General features: G+C 34.6%; 1 protein-coding gene across 1 annotated transcript in view; it reads left to right on the top strand.

Moving 5' to 3' along the window:
* CDC14A (cell division cycle 14A) overlaps nucleotides 1-15660 on the top strand; it is a 65129-nt gene that overhangs the window by 36370 nt on the left and 13099 nt on the right. Inside the window, 6 exon segments of the mRNA XM_026853548.1 lie at nucleotides 964-1026; nucleotides 4283-4370; nucleotides 7428-7658; nucleotides 9971-10109; nucleotides 12819-12975; nucleotides 15290-15405. Of these exon segments, the coding sequence (XP_026709349.1) occupies nucleotides 964-1026; nucleotides 4283-4370; nucleotides 7428-7658; nucleotides 9971-10109; nucleotides 12819-12975; nucleotides 15290-15405 (794 nt within the window).

The following is a 15660-nucleotide window of genomic DNA, read 5'->3' as shown; positions in this document are numbered from 1 at the left end:
GTCCAATCATTGAGCCTATGTGGTCTATAACAAAGCTATTTTTGTTTTGTCTTAAAAAAGGTGCTCTATATGTAGCAAATAATGGCAGACTGATGATTATCGGGTTTTGAATCATAGATATGTGGTGTGCTTTTTATCACACCTTAATTGTAGAATGTTGTATAATATCTATACTTCCCAGAATGCAGCAGATTCAGTATAAATATATGCTCCAGAACTCTTCCACCTATTCCTTGGAAGGAATTTGGGCTACGAATTAACTTATTCATAGAATTGTTTTTAATATGCTATTATACACAAATCTTTAGTACAAAATTGGCATATTTAATAATATTACAGTAATCACATACAAAACATGACTTCTTTCAGTGCTGTAATAAATACTGTCTAATGTGGTCTAGTGAACTTCATTCTGTCAGTGAAATGTTTATTAAAGAAAATCATAAAATACAAGTTATACACAGTACTGTATTCTGTATATGCCATTTTGCCTGGGTATTATGGTGATAAAATCAGAGTATCGTATTAAGTATAGAAACATCAATAAACTCTTAATGTTCTAAATTTCATTCTGCCCAACTGCATAAAAACATATTCATCATAGAAATCATTGAAGCAATGTATGACAAAAAGGGAATTGGTTTTTAATTTGTCATCTGCCTCACAGAAGAAAACATACATAATGGGGTGGGAAGAATCAATTTAATGATTTAAGTGATATGCAACAACCTTATGTCTCGTTGTGATGTCTTTGAAGAAGAAATAATGAGCCTGACATGCTTTAGTGATGTTGGAGTTTTTGTTGTCTGTGTTGTTAATCTGTGTAAAATGTAATGTTGTCTTAACATAGAGGCTTCAACCAGCCAAAAGCACAAACATTTAGTGATTTAGTTTCAATTCTCAAAAACAGTATTATAAAATGAGATTATATATCATATAAACTGACACCTTGTTACCTTTTAGGCTTTGCAGCATGGATTTTTTGACTTTAAGACATTTGATGTGGATGAATATGAACACTATGAGGTTTGTACATTTAATAATGAGTTGAATGTGTTTGGTTTACCTAAAATAAGTTAGAAGATACAGTAACCCACAGCTTAAAACATACTGGAAACACATTTTAATTCAAGTAAAACCCAGTGTTCATATGTAAGGTATGTGCATCCAAACATGTATGCTGTATGTGGAAAAACATGCAGGATGAATATCTTTGCAATTTCAGTGCGTCACATAAGTCTACTGCTTTCTCACAGCCTTTTTGGCTTATGGGACCTCTTTCATTCTTTCCCAACCTTCTGCCAGGATATGATCCAAGATCTCTCAGGTGACCCACAGAATCTGTGTTTTCTGCCAACACTCATTGAGCTGCTTCATGAGATGCTCTTTTTCCCAAATATATGATACATTTTTTATAGCCCCATAGATTAAGCACATTTTGAGCTTTTTTATTAAAGATGCATTATATTGGGATTCCAGTAATGAGAATACATCCAAAATATTTCCCTAATGAAGTCCTAGAAAGCTGACAGATGTCATTTATTGTTCTGCCAGCCTTCTTACAATTTAAGAATAGATACTCTGAATGACTTTAGATGCTTCTAGGGTTTTGTTCTGTAAAATACGTGCCTTTATCTGCTAGTAGTAGACAGTTATCTCAGGCTGTATTACTGCAGAGAACCTTTAAAATAAATATGCCCATGCTGCACCTGTGAAGTGAGCTGTGTACAGAGGAAATCACAGGCACAGAAGGTGTATATACATCTGGTCCAGAATAGTTGCATGATCTTTGCCTACCCTTTCCCACACTCAAAGGAGGGGAAAGGGTTTTTACTGAAGTCAGTGACAGACATGTAGTTGTACTGGACCTTGACTTTGGAACTCCCTGAAGTTCCTGCAGTTGCATTAGTTAAGGAGAAAGATATTTAAATTGGAGGTGTTCTAAGCATTTGAATATATATTAAACTATCTTTTTAGAGTCATGTTACTTTCTGGTAGCCAGTATTCTTCCACCCAGCCCCTCCATTGCAATTTTCAGAAAACTTTTCAGAAATAATGAGAATAAATTTGCTTAGTCTGAAAACGTCCATTTAAAAATTTATTATCTTGTTAAATATTTCTAATATCAAGCAAGTTTTAGGGATAATTGTTCTTAAATCTCTAACATTTGATAAATAACTATTTTGCTTTATAAGCAAGAAGATATGGGTGACAGTACCTATCTGAAATCCAGCTATAGGAAATGCTTCAAAAAAGAAGGCAAAGTCAGGAGAGGAATAAACAGTAGAAAAACTTAATTAACAACACAGTCTATACAGTAGATGTTGGCTGCAATAGGCACACTATAACATATAACTATTCACAAAAATTAAAAGCAGTTGTAGAAAGATTTCTGTATACTGTAATGTTCCATAATGATTAGATTGAGAAATTGGTATAACCTTTTTGAATTACCAAAATTAAATGAGCAGTGACTAAAATTTCAAGTAAGAAATTGTTGCTTTTTTGCTTACTCTATGTACAAAAGGAAAACGTTTGTTCTAAAAAGAAATGATGGTTGGGAATTCTTAGGATTCTGTATATATAGTAGGCATTAATCTGCCTGGAAAAGTATTAAAATAATTGACTAAAGCTATCTCATTATCCTGTTTAATGCTTTACATTTTCTTAGTTTGTGAAAAGTATGTATGTGTGAATGATATTTAAAGTATGCTGCCCACTGTCTGAGTTTAAAAAGCAGGAACCTGGAATCATCTTTAATTTTTTGTCCATTTTTTGGTATGTCATCTATTATTTTACACATTGTGGTCAGCTTTGTATGTTCAGATATCTTCTGTGCTATATTTCTAAAACTTTAAATGTTTGAGGTTTTTGCTGTGTTAGGTCTTCAAATGTGTAATTATGTGGAGAAAAGTTGCATAAGACTTAAAGGGAGAAGGCTAAAGGAAATTCTATTTCACATTTATAGTTCTTTCATCTTACTACATTATGAAGGCAGCTAATTCCCCTTTTGTTGGAGTAGATTTAAAATACTCAAGTTCTCTTTTTTTTTTTTTTTAATACTAATGTTATTTGCATGTAGTGTTGAGTATATATGCATACATATCTGTAGTTCAGGTTGATTAAAATTTATTCACAATAACCCATGTAACTGTATAAAATTACTTCATTCACAAAAAAAAACTGGTAAGACAAATACAAAAATACTTTTTACTTATTGAACAGAACTTCTTCCTTAAAGGGGATAGACGTGCTGCAATGTTGAGATTGCAGTCTGTGATACAAATCGGGGGGGTGAGGAGTCCTGACTTGGCGGTAAGATCGGTTCACTAGTCCTTACACAACCTTGTTAACTTCCAGGAGTTTTCACTGTGTGAGGGCATTTAGAGCAAGCCTAATGAGCTTAGCTAAGCAAACAGTTGGTGAATTGATTACAGTAATGTGCATTATCAGAACCTTTCACTCATTAGAATGTTTTGATGAGCTGAAAGCTAAAAACACAAGCTTCATAATGTAGTTGAACTGAGTGCCGTGTCCTTAAAAGTCATGCTGAGAATGGATGCATTGCCAAGTGAAGAATAAGCACTCTTCAATAAAAAAAAAAAACAAGACAACAGTTTTGAACTTCAGTTCTGTATTTCCAAAGAACCTTCCAATTTTGGCAGTGACAGAATTTACAGAGCTTTTTTTAAATTTTCATTTAAAAGTGAGCAAGAAATGTGAAACGTCACTGGTTTTAAGTTTTTTTTTATTTACTCTTTTTATTTGACTTGCTTCTGTGATTACTGGCTCATCAGATATTATGACAATATGTAAATTTCAGTTCTTACAGAGAAAGGATAATTGTTTTTGAAAGCTAATTGATTTTTGTTTTCTGTGAATTGGATTATTTAGCCAGTCCCTTACAGGGAAGCATTTTTCCGTATTCTTTGATGAAAACATACAAGAATGTTGGTGCTTGTTAGTGTTGTTATAAGTAGGTGTATTAAAATGCTGAACCCTCTAAAGAAGAAATATCTTCTGTACGATCTTTCTTCTCCTATTGGAAAACTTCAGCAAATTTTTTTGCATTTCATTTTATTAAGAGATTTCAGAGAAGCAGCTTATAGTTAGTTTGTTTGTTCCATGTAGGTAAACCAGCTAATTATATTTGAAGTGTTTTGTTTTAATACAGCAAGAACATAGTAAAAAGTAAAATAAAATCAAATCATGAGTAAATTTTTTAACTTAGTACATACAGATATTAAAAGGCTTTTCTCTTTCTCTTCTGGAACTTTTATAGCGAGTGGAAAATGGTGACTTCAACTGGATTATTCCAGGAAAATTTTTGGCATTTAGTGGACCACACCCAAAAAGCAAACTTGAAAATGGTATGGTATATATTTTAATGCTATTCTATGATCTTATTTTCTCCAGCATGTTAAACACTCACAGAAAATGAGCAGAAGATAATAGAGATTTATAGATTAATCTTCATCTTCAGAAATAATCATACGGTTACATTTTATATATGATCATAGAACTTAATTCCAAAGGTTTTGGAATTCTTTGCTACAAGAATTCCAATTCTTCTAACAGTCAGAGACTTTTGTTCAGTGACAAAGTACCTAAGAAATTCAGATCCCTTACTTTTCCCCTGGAACATGACACCTGATACAAGAAACATGTGGAATTAAAGGTGAGTTGCATAAAACCAAGGAGACTGTATTAAGAGTTTTGTAACAAAGGACAGGAAGGACTTTAAAAAGAAGCTTGCCTTTTCTCCTGAAGATTCTTGGGATAATGGGAAGAACCTATGTGATTCTAATGGACTAAAAGAGCGAAACTGGACTGACAAGTGAAAGTAGAGATTTGGTCTAGCTGAAAGGAAAATCGGTCATTTAAAAACTACAATCAGATTTTTGTTGAATTTCACCTTATTCTTTGTGCCATGTCACTTTGCTTATGTGAGCATGTTTTCTGAATTTTTAATTTTTTTTTTCTTCCCACCTCTGCTCTCTCATGTTTCCTTGATGACTAGAATGTTGCTAATAACATAGTGTCCACTGAAGATTTAACAAAATCCAGGGAGAAAATATTTAGTTTGGTTTGGGTTTCTTGCTTAATCATTGTTACAGTCCCTTCTTGCAGATTTTTTTCAAAAATCACTTAAATTGCTCCATGGAATTTGGAAAACCTGTTTTATTTTTAACATGTATATAAGTGAAAATTACTAAATTAACACTAATGCTTAAAATCCAGTTATGAGGCTACAAATAAGCCTCACCTAGGTTAGTGTAAGTACACATTAAAAAGCTACATTTTTCTCATTATGTTGTGACTCTAATTGCATTTACTAATGCATATATGACTTCTGGAAATGACCTGTGTTTTGCGAGGAAGCTTTTGGACTTCTTTTGAACAGGAATAAAAACTGTAGAGATAAACCAGTGAACTTAGGCAATGACAGACTTTCTGATTTTTGTGATAGCCATGTTGTTCCTGTGTTTTCTTTTTAAGGCTTAATTGTGAATGGAAAAGAAAAAAAAAACATTTCACGTACATACATCCGATAGACATGTGTGCATGTGCACACACTCCCTCATGCCTTTGGCAACATAGAACATCTGATTGGTGAAAGTGTCCTAAATAGTTGTGGTGTGGTTGGTCTTTGACCTTTCTACCTACATCCCCGCCTTTGTCCTGTCTCAGCTGAATAAAGGCACTAAAGATTTTTTTACTATACAGCGGAGCCAAGAATGTTTCTGGTACTGCAGTTTATCCTTTGACTGTTCCTCTTCTCCTTGATCAGCAGCCTGATTTCCTCAAAAACACAGTGTTTCCTCTTAAAATATATTCTTCCGCTTTGATCTGCAGCTTGACTATAGATAAGCAGCTATTCTGAAATGCTGAATTCATATATAGAATCATAGAATGGTTTTAGTTGGGAGAGACCTTAAGGATCATCTAGCTCCAACCCCCCTGCCATGGGCAGGGACACCTTCCACCAGCCCAGGTTGCTCAAAGCCCCGTCCAACCTGGCCTTGAACACTCCCGGGGAGGGGGCAGCCACAGCTTCTCTGGGCAACCTGTGCCAGTGTCTCACCACCCTCACAGGAAAGAATTTCTTCCTCTTATCTAACCTATATATCCACTTTTTCAGTTTAAAGCTGTTACCCCTCGTCCTGTCACTACCTGATAGAGTCCCTCCTCCTCTTTTCTGTAGCCCCCTTTTAGTACTAGAAGGCTGCTATAAGGTCTTTCCAGAGTCTTCTCCAGGCTGAGCAACCCAAACTTACTCAGCTTGTCCTCATAGGTGAGGTGCTCCAGCCCCCTGATGATCTTTGTGAACTCCTCTGGACTTATTCCAATAGATCTATGTCCTTCTTATGTTGGGAGCCCCAGAGCTGGACACAGGACTCCAGGTGGGGTCTCATGAGAGCGGAGCAGAGGGGGAGAAATCCCCTCCCTTGACCTGCTGGCTGCACTTCTCTTGATGCAGCCCAAGATACAGTTGGCTTTCTGGCCTGTGAGCACACATTACTGTCTTCCAGTCAGTTTTCCATCCACTACTACTATGAAGTCCTTCACCACAAGACTGCTGTCAATCCACTCATACTGTATTTGTGCTTGGGTTTGCCCCCAACCCATGTGCAGGACCTTGCACTTGGCCTTGTTGAACTTCATGAGGTTTGCCCAGGCCCACTTCTCCAGACTGTCGAGGTCCCTCTGGATGCCATCCCTTCCTTCCACTGTGTCAGCCACACCACACAGCTTGGTGTTGCCTGAACTTGCTGAGGGTGCACTCAGTTCCGCTGTCTGTGTCACCAACAAAGACGTTAAACAGTGCTGGCCCCAACACTGACCCCTGAGGAACAACACTCATCACTACTCTCCACTAGGACATCGAGCCATTTACTCCAACTCTTTGAGTGTGACTATCAAGCCAGTTCTTTGTCTACTAAGTGGTTTATCCATCAAATCCTCATCTCCAATTTAGAGACAAGGATGTCATGCGGGACAGTGTCAAGTGCTTTGCACAAGTCCAGGTAGATGACATCAGTTGCTCTCCACCAGCGCTGTAACCCTGTTTTAGAAGGCCACCAGATTCGTTAGGTGTGATTTGCCCTTGGTGAAGCCATATGTGCCTAGCTTTATGTATAAAACCTTACTTGTAGAGAGAAATGGGCTAAACAGAAGACAGACAGTGTTTCACATATACTATGTTTTAATTTTTTTTTTCTAATCCTTTTAAATTATAGTGGTCTTTATGAGCATTTTGTGACCATTTTTAATATCATTTAATTGTTTATTCTGAATAAAATATTAAAAGCATTTTCAGTATTAGTACATTTATCATTCAAAAAAGGTTTTGGGGGCAGTTTTGATTAGTAGGACTTTGAACTTCATCTATGACATTAAATGATTGTTGCTTTATTTTTTTATAGGTTATCCTCTTCATGCACCTGAAGCCTACTTTCCCTATTTCAAGAAACATAATGTCACATCAATCATAAGACTAAACAAAAAAATTTATGAGGCAAAACGCTTTACTGATGCTGGTTTTGATCATTATGACCTGTTCTTCATAGATGGAAGCACACCAAGCGACAGTATAGTTCAGAGGTTCCTGAACATCTGTGAAAATGCAGATGGTGCTATTGCTGTACATTGTAAAGGTATGTGCACTTATTTAATTCTCAGATTGAAGTTCAAAATAAGTATAAATCCATAGAGTTTATTCTAGAAATAAAGCATTTAAAAAGATAACACTTTCTGGTTGTGAAAGTAATATTGCCTTATGATACTTGACTAAATATATAACAAATACTTGTTATTTTCATGTGCATTTTAAGTTTTTTCACCCTACGCTACTACTTACAGTAACTGACAATCCGTTGTTCGTTGTTCTGTTTTTTCTTAATATCACTTGAAGGCATGAGGTTTAGTTCATGGAGATTTCTCTTTTGCATTATGCTTTCGCTGCATTATGATAATTGGCTAGAAAATGCGAAAGACTGAAAGGTTTTCTTTGTAGTTTTGGACTGTTCTACATTTTTCTGTGGAGCATGTCTTCCACGTTTCAAGTTAATGTGAGTTATTGTGATTCCAGCATTTCAAACCAGCCTATTTCAGCAAATCAACAAGAAAATACACAAAACATGCTTAGTCAAGAATGATTAACAAAGCCTTTGAAGAGTTCAGCTTGATTTATGTTTAGAGTTGTGTAAGGACATTGTGGAGACAAATGTCTTGCTGCTCTGAAACAAGAATAGTGCTATTCATAATTTTTCCATGAACAATAAACACGCATATCAAAGATAAATAAGTTTACTTGCTAACAAGTTGTTATTGTGGCTAGAACCCAGAAATTCTGGCATTAATAAGCTGGACATCTGCTAATTGACTAAATGAGAGTATAAACAATTGGTTAGCAGGAGTACATTGTTATTCTCTGGGCTTAGTTGCTAAAGGAATACAGTATACTTTTCTAGTGACATAGATATGCACTTGCTAAACTGAAATTTTTGGTCTTTCATCTGACCATTTAATAAGAAAATAAACAATGTCATCCCTTTTAGGTTTTTTACAACCCTCTAAATAAGTCTATGCAAAGTTAAATCAACAGTTAACTTGAAGTTAATGTATTGTCTGTATTTTGCTTGTAATCTTATTGCAGAAGTATTCCAAGCACAGCTCCCACACTAGAAGTTGCTTGTCCTAGAAGTTATGGAATGGTTTCATGCAAAGGGTTGCTATGGAAAGTGCATTAGAAGGAACTTAGAGAAGAGTACTGAAATCTTGGTGATATATGAAGTTGGTAGATGTTACCTGCAATTTTCAGAGACCATTTTCTTATTCAGATGTATATTTAGTATAATACAGCTTTTGGTTATCTATTTGCATGTTCCATTCATTTTGCATTTAAAACAAAACAAAATCACACAAGCCCAAAACTCACTCTCTAACAATACCTCTCCTTTTTAAATTATTCTTCAGAGCTAATCTTCCAATATGCAGTTATAGAATCTCACTATTTGTGAACTTTTACCTGAATCATCTTAACATTCCAAAAAGTCACAGCAAAATTTAGCTATTTAGCTATTAAATGTAAAGAGCTTGTACTTTTGTATAAAATTGTCAGCAAGGATGTCCGGCTGCTTAGAGAGTTTGCATTTAGATAGTTGTTGGTACACAAACAATAGCTGGCCATCATGAGACTGTAAATCACAAATACAGTATTTGTGGGAAAATAAGGCTTAAATGGGGAAACACTTTACTAGTAGATAAGACACAGGGCTAGAAAGAAATTGATTCTTACTCTATAGTTAGAAATTTGTCTGATAGTAAAAGCTGATTTTTTTTTTTTGTCTCCATTCTCCCCTTAAAACCAGGATTAGTTTGTGATTTGGGGGACAATGGGTTAAATTATTTTAAGATATTGATATATAAAATTATATGCTGGTCAACATTCATTGCTGTTTATACAAATAGCAGTGAATAGTTTTACAGGTTGGTTTCACAACAAAACTGAGTCAAAAAGCCAGTGGCTGAAAAGACACATGTTTGCATGTTATTTGAACCTTGGTTTGTAAAGTATGTATCTTGGCCTCAAAGGTACTTTGATTTTGTTTTTTACTAGTTTTATAAATATGAAGCTTGTATCCAGCTTGGTCACAGCTTTTCCTAAAATATCAGCCTTTTTAAAAATAAAAGTTTGAAGTAGAATAGTACAAGTGCCAAGAATGATCACTGGTGCATGTGTTCTTAAATGCTGTTAACTTTTTCTGATATATTTGTTCTTATATCTACAGCATTGAAATTCAATTATATGATAAATGGGATACTGAATCAGAAATTCTTTCTTCAAATATTAAGGTGGTGAATAATATTTCAAAGAAGTCTTCTCATTCATATGCCATACTTTAATTTGGTAACTATGAAATGCTCATGTCTTTGTATGTGGGTGTTCATATTTGTGTTTCTGTAGCTGGCCTGGGGAGAACAGGAACACTGATTGCCTGTTACATAATTAAACACTACAAGTTCACACATGCTGAAGCCATTGCTTGGATAAGAATATGTCGACCAGGCTCTATTATAGGACCCCAGCAACACTTCCTGGAAGAGTATGTATACCTTCTTTGCTACCAAGAATCAACTGCTTCTCTACATCCTTATCCATCTTGCACTATTTATAGGATCTACTTTCTGTCTACTGATGTCATGTATTACTGCCTGTTGCAATATATTTAATGTTAGTTAATTTGGGATTGAAATGAAACTTACTCAGTAGCAGTTTTCTTCTCTAGAATGGTATGCATTTTGTCACTTTAAGGGTCAGAGGGTCTTGTGTTCTGGGGGATTTAGGAGTTAGACAAACGTGTTGGAAGTGTAAAGTCCAGATGTGGACAAAAGATTAAATCAACAATAAGGATTTATTTAAATATGAACATAGAAAGTATAGACTTTTATATATAACCATGATGACACTTAAAATGAATCTTACAATAGTGTAATTGATATGGTTTTTTTCTTTCTTGTAACTAAAGATTAAATAACTATGTGGTGGACAGCTTATGATCTCTATCAGATTCCTAGCATATTGTATGAAGCATTTCTGATTTGAAACTAATAGTCATTAGCAAACAAATGTATGGTTTTAATACAGCTCCTTCTCAAAATTGACTGTATAGTTTGGGTTGAGAACATTTTATGTACCGATAATTTTTTGGGGGTGATTCAAGGTTTGATCCTGACAGGAAATTAATGACAAAATTGCACTGGCTTCAGCAGTGTAAACGTTAATTTTAATTTTGTAGTGGTTTCTACATTATACATTTACTATTACAGTGATTATGCTGATGTTTTTTGAGTTGATACCATGATGGTATTTAGTTGGAGGCATTTTGTGCTGTTATGAGAAAAAACATTTTGAGAAAATCCACCACAATTTAATCTCTCTTTGGAAAAAAAGAGAATGCAACAAGTCTGCTAGATACTGTGTAAATACAGTAAATCATGCACTGACCTTGCATCTTAAAATCCCTAGGTTATCAGAGAGAAAGAAGGAGTATTACTGTAATTCATAAGAGAAATTGAGCATGACTGAGGATTCCTATTTACTTTCCAGTGCAACTGAATAGGGTCTCCTTTTTTTTGAGAGATGGCCCACCATTATTCAAACTACTGTGAATCACAAAACTTTTACAAAACACAAGTGCATACTGAAGTCAGATTAAACTTCTCCACACCATGCTGATGCTTGGATGATGCACTCTTAAAAATAACTTCCACTATAGAGCAAAATGAGGAGAGAAAGGTAGTAGATAGTGTGATTAGTAAGTGCTGTTTACTTGGAAGATAGGAAAAACAGGGCCCATGTCTTTTCTGCAGTGGTGTATAAATAATTGGTTTGATTTTATAGATAGTCAAAGATCCTTTAGATTTTTTTCATTCATACCTACATTATTCATAGTTAAGAGCTGTAGTATTGTTCAGTTAGAATTTTCTGTGGTCCTAATGGCAATAGATACCTGTTTTGACAGTCAGACAAGATTCAAGCAATGTCATGAATAGTGTCAAAATGGGATGGAAAAAGGAGCTAACATCAGTTGTATCATTCTAATATAAAATATCTTGCCCTCAGGGCTGCAAAGTTGTATCTGACAAGGTAAAATCTTGCAACTTTGACCTCCCAACCTTTGTAGATGTCAAAGATTCATCTTTTAGGTTCTTTGGGATTTAATAAGGGAGGCTTGAGTAGGATTTTTGTAGAGACTGTCCCACCCGAGTATGTATTGAATCAATTTGTTACTGTGAATGCAATTAATCTTGAAAGATTTCAAGGATATTTCCATTCAAGCATGTTTTCTGTTAGGTGGAATAAGTTGTGCTCCCTCTCCCACTCTTCACTCCTTCTCCCTTCTTTTGATGTTTTCTTGGGACATAGTAAAATTTTTCTGGAAATGCTTACCTTTCCCATTTAGTATTGAACAAGTTTAGGCAGCTGTCTCAGACTACTTGGCTTTTAAGATTTGCTGTAATATTTTATTTTCAAATAAAAGTTTTCAGTGAAAGTATATTCTGATGTAGTTCCTCATTCCTTTTTTCTCAGTATAGGAATTTAATTTTATTAGAATAATATGTAATAGGGTCTCAGTTCTTGGATGGCACTAGCATGACCAGTACCTACCCAGCAAACTTCCTTATTGAGGACTAATGAAGTCTCATCAACAAAAGCCCACTTAGCCTGTGCACACTGTAGCAATTAGATTATATTTTTTTTTACCACCTGTGTGATGGATATAATCTTTCATTTTCTGAAAACTGATACTAGAGTCCTGTTCAATTTTACATAACTATAATGACTTCTACTGTGCAGGTCAGCTGTAGTTTTATTGCATAATATCTGTATACACATGCTAATATGAAGTTAGAAAGTGCTGTATCATTACTTAATCTACACATTACATATCTGAAAGCATTATAGGAATTTTTAAGTTGTGTTTTAAAAACCTGAAAAATACCATTTCAAATTCCTGTTTAGTTAATCTCTTTTCTCAGTAGGATTTTTGTGAAGATTTAGTACCTGTTCTATTTCCGTGGTGGCTACAGATTTGTTTGCTGATTCTGGCATTTTTTGGGGCATTTTTTTGTTGGTTTTAACCATTGGGATTTTTTTTTTTTTTGTGATAGGCATTCAGATTTTTTTTTTCAGATAAAGATGTAGAGAAGATTCAAATGTTGGCAATCTGTAAGAGGAGCATGTTTTCATATTGTTTTTTATGTGTATGCAAATTTGTTGATATTAATTTATTTCATTTTATACCCCAAAGGAAACAAGCAATGTTATGGCTGGAGGGAGATCTCATCCGATCAAAGCAGAAACAAGGAATAGTTGATGGAAACATAAACAGAGTTCTTTGTGGTTTGAATGACATTTCAATCAGTGACAGCTTGAATAAAGTGCAAGACCTGAATGCATACAGGGAGGTAAGAGTTCACAGGAAAAATTTCAGACATGGAGCTGATCTTTTAGCAACTACCTAGCTATAATTTTTAGATTTTTTTAGGCTTGTATTTGTACTAGATTGCTTTTTCACAGCTAAACTTCTTGGGTTTATAGATCATAATTAGAAAAATTCTCTACCTTTTTTTAAAAAAAAGCTTAGGTTATATTTAAAACTGCTATAGGTAATTTTCTAAACTTCCAAAGGTTTGCATTATTTCAAGTCATTCTTTCAGGTTTTCAGTTGTTTATTGGGAGAATGGAGGGGGGGGGGGAAAAGTCAGTTTTGGTCCTGGAAATCTATTTATTCCAAGTTTCTAACTAATAATGCATGAGTGTATAGATGTCCATCCCTTTATCGCATTGTTATGGATTACTGATGTGATATGTACACTTATGGTAAGGACCTTAAAATTATTTATTGGAAGCACAGTCATGCAGTGTGAACTAAAGTGAACGTATTCTGCTTCCAGGTAGTAAAAATCTTAAACTGTAGTTTCCTATAGTTTCTGTGAGAAGCAGTTTAGAGGAACTATGCATTTGATCAATCCTCTCTTAGCTCTGTAATAACTAAAGAGCTTTTACATTGCTGACAGAATCTTTGAAATGATGTACAAGACCAGAGATCTAGTGCGCATCTTCTTCAGATAGTTATTAATGTAAATGAAAATAATCATCTACCATGTGATCTGTCATAATCTGGAGGAGCACCTTGAATGCATTTCCGTAAAAGTACTATTTCCCTTTTGGAAGTTCAATTTGTGGCTTGGAATATGTAAAGTTAAATATCTAGATTACTCACAGGAGAATATGAGACTGTGTAGAGATGATCTTGTATGCCTAATGAAAACAGCTAGCATATAGCCATATGGGTGAAAGTAATGTTTTTGAATCTAAGCTGCTACTACAACTTTACCACTTCCAGTATTCAAGGCAACTTACTTGCAGGTAGCTCAACTACCTGTACACTGTGTAACAGCTTATGTACAGATTCACAATATAAATTCACAGTGCTGCTTTTTTTCTATTGTAGTCCTCTCTGTAATGTGTGTATTTCAGTTTTACACAGATGTCACATTAAAGCTGTTTAACATTCAGTTTTCAAAACCTTTATCTCTTTAGGTATTTGGTTATATTTCAAGACCTCATTATACTAGGCTCTGTAGAAGCTCAAAACAAGTTAATGTTCCCAGTCCAAAAAATGCTTAAGGTCTAAGAATCAGAAGACAGATCAGCTACATGCAGTAATTGTTGGGCAGGTAAAGGGTGGAACAAAATTTACCAGCACTGAGGCTGAATGATAGGTAACGTTGGCCTAGCATATACTCTTCAATGAAATCTAGCTAAAATATTTATATTTTCCTATAATTAATGCAACACTTGGACCATCACATCATTTGATTAACTTCTATTTTATTACTTCTGTCAATTGTTTATCTTGGTTAATGGCAGAAACTATTGTTTTATGCAGAGCAGTGAGGTCATTTATGTACAATAGGAAATGCCGCAATACAAATACACGTTGATCTAAGGTCAAATGAAGCATAATTGATATAAGGTTCTTCTGCATTTGGTAATTTAAAAAAATGCAGTTCTCTTCTTGCTTTGTGTAACATTTCTCTGCTACTTAAGATACTGTCTCTACTTAATACTTGGGTCTTAGAAAAGTCTATTTTGAGATCAGTAAGAAATTATAAATAGGCATTTAAACAGTGTTAGCATACACTTTTAATATTGCTTAGAGTTTATAATTTCTAAAGCTGGAAGAAGTGGGATAAAACTGAAATCTGTTCAATATTTTTTCAAAACTATTTTTCTAGAGGTCATGAAAACTTTAATTTAAAAAAAAAAACCCTCGTAATTTAGGAAATTTGGTTTTTAGCTCCTCTAATTTATCTAAATTTCTTCCCTCATTTTGTGCCTATCACAAAATTGTGTGTTACTGCTTCCCTTCCACATTGATAATAACTTTAAAAATATTTATGGAGGAAGGAGTTGGAGTTTATGTTCTATAAAAACAGACTTCTTTGAAGTAAATAGATACTGGTATTGGACTCAAGCATCCTGAATGACTTTGAAGTCAGATTCTGCAAAAAGCCTCTGTGAATGTGCATTTGTACAATGACACATGTAATTTACTGGAACTAGGCAAAGACAGAGTAGTGCCCCATATATGCAGAAGAATGTATTTAGCCTTTTAAACTATAATCTTTGCAAAGGAGATGTTCAATACTTTGGAATTACACTACTCCTAAGTGTTTGATATATTTCCTTGCTTGCATACTTTGTGTTTCCCAGAATGATTTTGAAGACAAAGCAGGTGTGGAAACTCAGAATGGCATGACCCAGGGAGATAAGCTTAATGCCTTAAAAAGTCGGAGACGGCCATGTTCTGCTACAACTGGAGCTCTGAGGTAATTTGCCATTTTAAATTCAATCTTTGGTATCAGATCTTTATGGCATGTACATGGCCTTGTTTAAGGCAGTGGTACTAGCTGCACCACCTTCTGTGGTGGAAATTTCTGTAGGTATAGTAGTTGCAGATTTGGTTTATTAATTTAATCTTCTGGGGTTTTTTTTTTCCTCTGTCTCCCTGTTCAGATACCTACTTATTATGTAGTAGTAAAAGACAAAGTAAAAAAAATATCTCCAAACCTTCAAATTTATAT

The sequence above is a fragment of the Athene cunicularia genome (genome assembly GCF_003259725.1).
Source record: "Athene cunicularia isolate RWA chromosome 8 unlocalized genomic scaffold, athCun1 chr8_part1, whole genome shotgun sequence".
NCBI lineage: Eukaryota > Metazoa > Chordata > Aves > Strigiformes > Strigidae > Athene > Athene cunicularia.
The sequence above is the reverse complement of the archived record's forward strand: the minus strand, read 5'-3'. Positions and strand labels throughout refer to the sequence as shown.